Source organism: Zeus faber (assembly GCF_960531495.2).
Source record: "Zeus faber genome assembly, chromosome: 8".
Taxonomy (NCBI): Eukaryota; Metazoa; Chordata; class Actinopteri; order Zeiformes; family Zeidae; genus Zeus; species Zeus faber.
The window spans coordinates 17098157-17106602 of record NC_137195.1 but is presented as its reverse complement, the minus strand read 5'-3'; the positions used below and the strand labels follow the sequence as shown (position 1 = coordinate 17106602).

At 40.1% G+C, this 8446-nt stretch overlaps 1 protein-coding gene across 3 annotated transcripts; it reads left to right on the top strand.

The window, feature by feature from the left end:
* Positions 1–2300: 2300 nt before the first annotated feature.
* On the top strand, positions 2301–7987 carry etsrp (ETS1-related protein). Of its 3 annotated transcripts, none has more exons than XM_080005635.1 (8): positions 2301–3905; positions 4163–4244; positions 5546–5629; positions 5730–5804; positions 5913–6065; positions 6229–6495; positions 6875–6993; positions 7129–7987. In XM_080005635.1, the coding sequence occupies exons 1-8, from the start codon at positions 3840–3842 to the stop codon at positions 7411–7413; spliced, it is 1131 nt and encodes a 376-aa protein (XP_079861761.1). In that variant the 5' UTR covers positions 2301–3839; the 3' UTR covers positions 7414–7987. The 3 variants fall into 3 exon arrangements, with proteins under 3 accessions (XP_079861761.1, XP_079861760.1, XP_079861759.1); XM_080005634.1 differs by having other exon boundaries at positions 5513–5629; positions 5913–6050; XM_080005633.1 differs by having other exon boundaries at positions 5513–5629.
* Positions 7988–8446: the final 459 nt, after the last annotated feature.

Here is an 8446-nt window from a genome sequence, read left to right as displayed (position 1 = left end):
CCGAAACCAGCCTATATATATATATACATATATATATATACATATATAGTATATATATATATATACATATACAGTATATATAGGCTGGTTTAGGCTGGTCTACTGTACACACACACACACACACACACACACACACACATATATATATGTGTGTGTGTATATATATATATATATATATATATATATATATATATATATATATATATATATATATATATATATATATATATATATATATATATATATATATATATACTAGACCATATATCCCAACTAGGTGTATGTATAGGCTAACATTCTGACCCATGAAATTTTCTAATTTTACAAGCTTATTTTTTTCCTTAAACCAATTAAAAATAAAACTTGATGGTCTATTCCAAGAGTCACGGAATTAGCTATCTATCTATCTATCTATCTATCTATCTATCTATCTATCTATCTATCTATCTGTCTGTCTGTCTGTCTGTTGGTCTATCTATCTATCTATCTATCTATCTATCTATCTATCTATCTATCTATCTATCTATCTATCTGTCTGTCTGTCTGTCTGTCTGTTGGTCTATCTATCTATCTATCTATCTATCTATCTATCTATCTATCTATCTATCTATCCATCTGTCTATCTATCTATCTATCTATTTATCTATCTATCTATCTATCTATCTATCTATCTATCCATCTATCTGTCTGTCTATCTATCTGTCTATCCATCTATCTATCTATCTATCTATCTATCTATCTATCTATCTATCTGTCTGTCTGTCTGTCTATCTATCTATCTATCTATCTATCTATCTATCTATCTATCTATCTATCTGTCTGTCTGTCTGTCTGTCTGTCTATCTATCTATCTATCTATCTATCTATCTATCTATCTATCTGTCTATCTATCTATCTATCTGTCTATCTATCTATCTATCTATCTATCTCAGATATGGCTTTGGTCTTTATGGTGTTTCTTCCATTGATTGTTTCAGTTAATCCGCCTTTATTAACCTGTAGATAGAAACCCAGGGGAGCTGTTAATCTCCCTCCGATCTGAGGTTGTAATTGGACCCCAGTTGTGTCCCTTGTCTCGGGGTGCGGGTCCCACTCACGACTCGTGTCTCCCACACCGCACGATCCGGCAGCTCACTTTTCCAGATGCGGGGTTTTTTTTTGTTTTTTTTTGTGTGTGTGTGTGTGTGTGGAACAGTGTGGTGTTTGTTTATCCAAGGACCCGGGGCCTTATCTGCTGGGGCCACTCACGCCGTGATTTCAGACTTCTTCAGCGAGTACTTTTTACGGGCCATTGTTTGGTCGGATGGTTTCTAAAGATACGCTCCTCCTGCCTCCACCTCGCTGGAAGCAGCTCTGATTTCAAAAAGGCGCACTTCAACCCCACCCTAAACCAAAGCCTGGCGTTTCTTTTGGACTATCAATATATCAGAATGAACCATGGGGCCCGTAAATGTTTATTCAAGGCCGAAAAAGTTCTAAGTTGTTTTGAGCGGCCTCATACTTTGGGGTTTTGAAAGCGACAAGGACTTCAAAACGACATGACTTTGTGTCCAACTTTTGATGGTGGTGTTAGTAGGAACACATGTGAATCAGGCGACATGTTTTGATTTTGGCACAATATTGAAGAAAAGCGCAGCGGGCCAACGTCGCAGCCAGAACAAAAATAAGAGTGAATAAAGAATGGAGACCATTTGTCAGGAGGAATGGTTAATGGCTGATGAGCATTATTTTGTCAAAACCGACCAGTTGATTTTTCCAGTTAACATACAGCATCTATATAATCGTCAAAATGACCCAGAAAGATTAAGAGCCTTGGATTTTAATAAACACACTTATGGATCTAAATATTCCGCACCACTACAAAACGTAAAAAAAAAAAAATAATTTAAAACCCCGAAGCTGCGGGTATTTGTTTTTATTTTTATTTGTACACTCTCTCCAAAATCAGGTAATAAATAATAATAATAATAATAATAATAATAATAGTACAAAAATGATTATAATAACATTATTATTATTGTTATTATTATTATTATTATTATTATTATTATTATTGTTGTTGTTTTATTACTATTATTATTATTGTTATTATTATTATTATTATTATTATTATAGTAATAATAATAACAATAATAATAATTATAACTCTTCTTGTTATTATTATTATTATTAGTAGTTGTAATAGTAGTGGTAGAAGCTGTATTTGTAGTAGTAGTTGTTGTAGTAGTTGTAGTAGAAGTAGTAGTAGTAGTAATTGCAGTTGTTGTTGTAATAGTAGTAGAGAAGTAGTGGTAGTAGTAGTAGTAGAAGTAGTAGCAGTAGTAGTAGTAGTAATTGTGGTAGAAGCTGTAGTAGTAGTTGTAGTAATAGTTATAGTAGTAGTAGTTGTTGTAGTAGTAATTGTAGTAGTAGTTGTAGTAGCAGTAGTAGCAGTAGTAGTAGCAGTAGTAGTAGGAGGAGCAGTAGTAGCAGTAGTAGGAGTAATTGTAGTAGTAGTAGCAATTGTAGTTGTTGTAGTAGTAGTAATAGTATCAGTAGTAGTAGTAGTAGTAGTAGCAGTAGTAGTAGTAATTGTAGTTGTAAAAGTAGTAATAGTATTAGACTTGTAGTAGTGGTAGCAGTAGTAATAGAAGCAGTAGTAGTAGTTGTAGTAGTAGTAGTAGTTATAGTTGTTGTAGTAGTAGTAGTAGTAGTAGTAGTAGTAGTAGTAGTAGTAGTAGTAGTAGTAGCAGTAGTAGCAGTAGCTTAAGTACTAGTAGTAGTAGCAACAGTAGTAGGAGTTGTGGTTGTAGTAGTAGTAGTAATAGTAGCAGTAGTAATAGTAGCAGTGGTAGTAGTAAAAGTAGTAGTGGTGGTAGCAGTAGTAGAAGTAGTAGTAGTAGCAGTAGCATTACAAGCAGTAGCAGTAGTAGTAATTGTAGTAGTAATAGTAATTGTAGTAGTAGTAGTAGTAGTAGTAGTATTAGTAGTAGTAGTAGCTGTAGTAGTAGTATTAGTAGCATTAGTAGTAGTAGTAATTGTAGTAGTAGTAGTAGTAGTAGTAGTAGTAGTAGTAGTAGGAGGAGGAGCAGTAGCATTAGTAATAGTAGTTGTAGTAATTGGAGAAGTAATAGTAATTGTAGTAGTAGTAGTAGTAGTAGTAGTAGTAGTATCAGTAGTAGTAGTTGTAGAAGAAGTAGTAGTAGTATCAGCAATAGTAGTATTTGTAGAAGTAGTAGCAGTAGTAGTAGCTGCTGTAGTAGTAGTAGTAGATGTATTAGCAGTAGTAGTAGTTGTAGAAGTAGTAGCAGTAGTAGTAGTAGTAGTTGCAGTAGTAGTAGTAGTAGTAGTAGTAGTAGTAGAAGATTAGCGGTAGTAGTAGTCGTTGTGATTGTAAATAATTAAAAACCCCGAAGCTGCGCGTATTTGTTTTTATTTGATTGTAGTTGTAGTAGAAGTAGTAGGAGTAGTAATTGTAGTAGTATAAAATGTACTAGTAGTTGTAGTAGTAGTTAGTAGCAGTAGTAGTAGGAGCAGTAGCATTAGTAATAGTAGTTGTAGTAGTATCACCAGTAGTGGTATTTGTTTGGATCAATCACCGGGTGATTGAAGGGCTTTTATGAATGGCTGATGGGCCAAAGCTGTGGTCGTGAGTGCGGGCTGACGTCACGCACGCGGTGGTCACGAAGCCAAAGCAGGAAGTGTTCCTCCACACGGAGGGGGTCCGGGGGGGGGGGCGAGGCCACGCCCCCTCGGCCCTCCGCCGCTTTATAACGGGACGTGGTCCGCCACGGAGTGACCACTCGGTTGTAGAATTGAATCTCTGGATTTTGGAGGAAGAATTGATCTCCCGATAAAAGATGTACTGGGACACTGTGATTAAGCCGCACGAACGAAACACAGAGAGCAAAGACTCCAAAATAAAGGTAGGATTTTATTTTGTTTTTACAGCCTAAAATGAAAAAAAGTTGATGTGTTCTTCTTCTAAGCTTGCATACTCATAGATAATAAGTGACATGTATTTAATGTGTATGTGATGATAAAAACAACAACAATAATAATAACAATAATAATACAGTAAAAAAAAAATAATAATAATTATTATTATTATTATAAGACACACTTAAAATTTCAACTGTTCATCTCAATAGAATTTCGTCTTTGTCTATTTGTGTTCACGTAGATGGAAATTTACCAATCTGGATATTACGCAGAGGAACTCAGAATGCAGGAGGTGCCAGCTGGGTTTGACTTTGTATCATATGGTAAGTTGGGCTGCTATTACACCATCGGACAAGGGCTGACACACACACTTACACCACGACTACACTCGTGCCGCTGGTGGTTTCATAACGGGGACCACCTTAGTCTCAGTCGTGGCTTAAGGGGTTGTTGTTGTTTTTTCTGTTCGGTCAGTGTCCAGGCTGGGTTTCCGCTGAGCCCGAGCAGCTGAAGAACAGAGGAAATATTTTCGCTCCAACAGAATCATCACATCTGTCATAAAGCCCTGAATGGGACCTTGACACCCGGTGCCCTTTCCCTATGGCTGTCTGGATAACAGGGCGTGTGTATGTGTGTGTGTGTGTGTGTGTGTGTGTATGTGTGTGTGTGTGTGTGTGTGTGTGTGTGTGTGTGTGTGTGTGTGTGCCTGCTTGTCTCTGTGTGTGAGTGTTTATGTGTGGCTCTAAGTTTGTCTGTGTGTGTGTGTTTACGTGTGTTGTGTTTATGTGTGTGTGTGTGTGTGTGTGTGTGTGTGTGTGTGCGCGCACACGTGTGTGTGCGTGCGCATGGTGTGTGTGTGTGTGTTCCTCCGGCACATGAAGAATGTCTGAATGGGTCGAGGTAAAGGCAGGGACGGGGCGGTCAGGTTAAAGATACTCTCAGTGTTTTACTCTCTCCCTCCCCTCCCTAATCCTTTCCTCCAGACTTCCTCCTCCAACAGATTTAGAGCCCCTCTCCTACCCCCCAAACCATCACTGCTCTGTAACTCCCTCCACTGCTGTTTCCTATGCCCCCCCTACCCGGTTTCCTCCCCTCCATCCACTCAGCACTCGTCGCTGATTCCCCAGTAAACAAAAGACTTTTCCTGCGTCAACAGTCCCCATTGAGATAATTATCCAAAACCATTAACTCACCGGCCAGTGTTGGGTGGAGTGCCCTCTCGGTGTTTAAAGTAAGGGTTTTTTTTTGCAGTTTTTTTAAATAGAAACTATTCTCGTGAAGGAACTACAGCGCGCTCTTGTCAAAGTCAAGGCGATCATTTATCCGGATTTCAAATCTATAGAGTTTCCATCCACACGGCCCATCATCACAGTATGCAATGTATCCATTAAGAACTGCCACAGCTCGACGGACATCCGCGCAGACCCCGCATTCCGACGTAAGGTCGTATGGGCCGAGAATTTCGTCACTGAGAGATGTCGTCTGAAGGACGGTTTTCCCTTTCAGGGTATTAATAAAGTACGGCCTTGTCTTATCCTGACGCCTCCAATGTCCTCTAAGACGTGTCTGTATTGTGCTGTGTAACCTCCAGACTACCCTGGTGAAGACCTGTCTTTTCTGTTAGACAGTAAAGGCCCCGGCCCACAGCAGTACCCGGGGGACGCCTACGGAGAGCCACAGAAACTACCTCACCTGTACGACGCCAAAGGTGAATGTTTGAGGAACTTAAAAGTCCATCTCGAAAATTCGGGCTGCCTAAAGGATGAGAGGTTCAAATGTCATCGTTCTTTATTTATTTTTTTCTCCAGTGAGCGCCAGTGACTCTGTTCTCTTCAATCTGGAATCGTACCCAGAGTTCAACTGCTGGGCCTCCTACCTGAACGGTGAGAGTCTATTTCTGTGTTGTCGTGACATCGGAAAGATTGTATGTTTACCATTCACACCTGCCTACGAATGATTCGATTATGACGTTTTAATTATTTTGTATTCAGATGGGCTCACGTTAGATCAGTCCCAAACGGGGTTCCAGGACTCTGGTACCCAGACATACCAGAGTCTGTTGCCCCAGACAGGGCAGTTCAGCCCCGGCATGGAGGACGCCATCAGCCCCTTCCTCACCGGAAAAGGAGGTAACACATTACAGAGTAAGATGTTCATCAGATGAATTTAGAAATGCATGTCCCTTACTTTAAAGGATTTATTTTTCTCATATCCTTGCATGTGCAAACACACCTGCCACAGACAACATGTTTTTGGTTTTTTTCATTGATGCATAGCTCAACGCCATTTTCCTTTTTTTCTTCACAGACGAGACAGATTCAAGCTATTCTTCTCACTCGGCTGAGCTGTATCATCCTGAGGCGCAGAGGCGGTCGTCCTCATTCTGGTCCGACTACCAGTCGCCCAGCTTCACTGCACCCCTACCACACCCGCAGCCACAGCCTCCCTTACGTCCCCTCAACACTGGGGCCCAGTCCACGGAGCAATACTGCCCCCGCATTACCAAGCGCAAGAACACACATTCGCAGAGGCCCGACAGGGAAGGGCAGATGGTGGGAATGTCTGCTTATCCAGGTGAGGCCGGGAATCTCTGTTAACCTCTTATCATGCAGACACATGCACGTTTGTCAGTACACCGAAATGTGCAGGAAACATAATATGCTGCTCTATATTGGGCTGCTTTTTAATGGGCCAAAGCACATTCTACAGTATAAGCATTCTACAGTATATAGATAGATAGATAGATAGATAGATAGATAGATAGATAGATAGATAGATAGATAGATAGATAGATAGATAGATAGATACACAGACAGACAGACAGACAGACAGACAGACAGATAGACAGATAGACAGATAGACAGATAGATAGATAGATAGATAGATAGATAGATAGATAGATAGATAGATAGACCTTGACGGGCCAGCCATTAACTCATGCTGATGTGTTCAGGCTCTGGGCCCATCCAGCTGTGGCAGTTCCTCCTGGAGCTGCTCCTGGACTCTGCGTGTCGCACCTTCATCTGCTGGACAGGAGACGGCTGGGAGTTCAAGATGTCCGACCCCACGGAGGTACGAGCAGACACATTTTCCCAGTGGTAAAGCCTTCCCTTCCGCCAAGTATGTGCAGTCTTGGCGGCTCCGGGCCTGGGCGGATCACATATTTAAGCGTTTTTTGTTTTTGTTTTTTTTCCCATCCACTCGCAGGTCGCCAAGCGCTGGGGCCAGTGCAAGAACAAGCCCAAGATGAACTACGAGAAGCTGAGCCGCGGCCTCCGCTACTACTACCACAAGAACATCATCCACAAGACGGCAGGAAAACGATACGTGTACCGCTTCGTGTGCGACGTGCAGGGCATGCTGGGCAAGACGGCACAGGAGGTTCTGGCCAGTCTCAACGTTTTGCCCAGCACGAACACAGAGTCCTGGCAGTGCCCCGTGGTACCGGCCTCACCACCGGAGCGCAGCAGTGAAACGTGGGCACCGCAATAGGGAGGATGCGCACGGAGACCCATCGGTGCTACTGGAGCGATCAATCTGGTGTTTTTGCTTTGTGTGGGTGCACGTGTGTGCGTCGTGGAATGGGACGAGGCAAAGCAAACACAAAGCATACCACTTTCAAATTGAAGCTGAATATGATGATATTCTATAACGCGTCAGGTCCTAAAATGCTTCAGCCATCGTGAATTAAAAAAAGAAATTTACATTACATTTTAGAATACATTTAGGCCAGTTCATAAATCGCTATATCGCTCCACAAACTGAGTTGTTTGTCAACCAGTTTTAAAATTGTTTAAAACGTCTGGCTCATTTGTTGAAACATGAATATTTTTCAAGGAACACTAAACATATAAATGACTTGGAAAAATGTATAACTTCCCAACCTCTGAAGGTTATTATAAAGCACTGAATTGTTTGCAGGCAGTTACTTTTTTTGTTTTGTTTGTTTTTTTAAGTATAATTTGTACATTTTGTTAATATGTTCCCTTGGTAGAGGTTTGTGCATTTGTTACTTTATGCGTTCTTTGTAGATTATTTTTATACAAACTCATGTCTACCTCTATTGCCAAACAAAATAAATAAAATGTGATAATTTTCATGTGCTATTTTTTTGCTTAAAAACCACTATAATATAAACCATTCTAAAAGGAAGATGTCTTAAGTGTCATCTCCTGTCCAGAAACACTCATTGTATGTCACTGATATGCCATTTGATCAGTCGAACGGCATACCAGTCATCAAAAATATAATTTAATTCCATTTAATACAGCCTACAATCAGTTGAAAAAATAAATGACTTTTTTTACCGACTAATTCAGAATTTACTATCTATTTTTATTTTTCAGTTTTTCTAAAATTGCGGGGTTACAGCAGCGCCTATCAAAAATACAAGGAATATAAGAATGAAGTAATAAGAATAAAAAAATAGAATAAAATGGAAAATTGTCGAATATTGTGCAATATAATACGAACCATAGGCCTATAAATAGCCTATAAACAGCTCTAATTAAAACAAATACGGCAA

Bases quoted from the DNA above. Each gene is read 5' to 3' on its own strand.
- etsrp (XM_080005633.1), top strand. From the start codon at position 3,840: ATGTACTGGGACACTGTGATTAAGCCGCACGAACGAAACACAGAGAGC. The intron at 3,906-4,162 runs GTAGGATTTTAT...GTGTTCACGTAG, and splicing joins GCAAAGACTCCAAAATAAAG to ATGGAAATTTACCAATCTGG. The intron at 6,994-7,128 runs GTACGAGCAGAC...ATCCACTCGCAG, and splicing joins AGATGTCCGACCCCACGGAG to GTCGCCAAGCGCTGGGGCCA.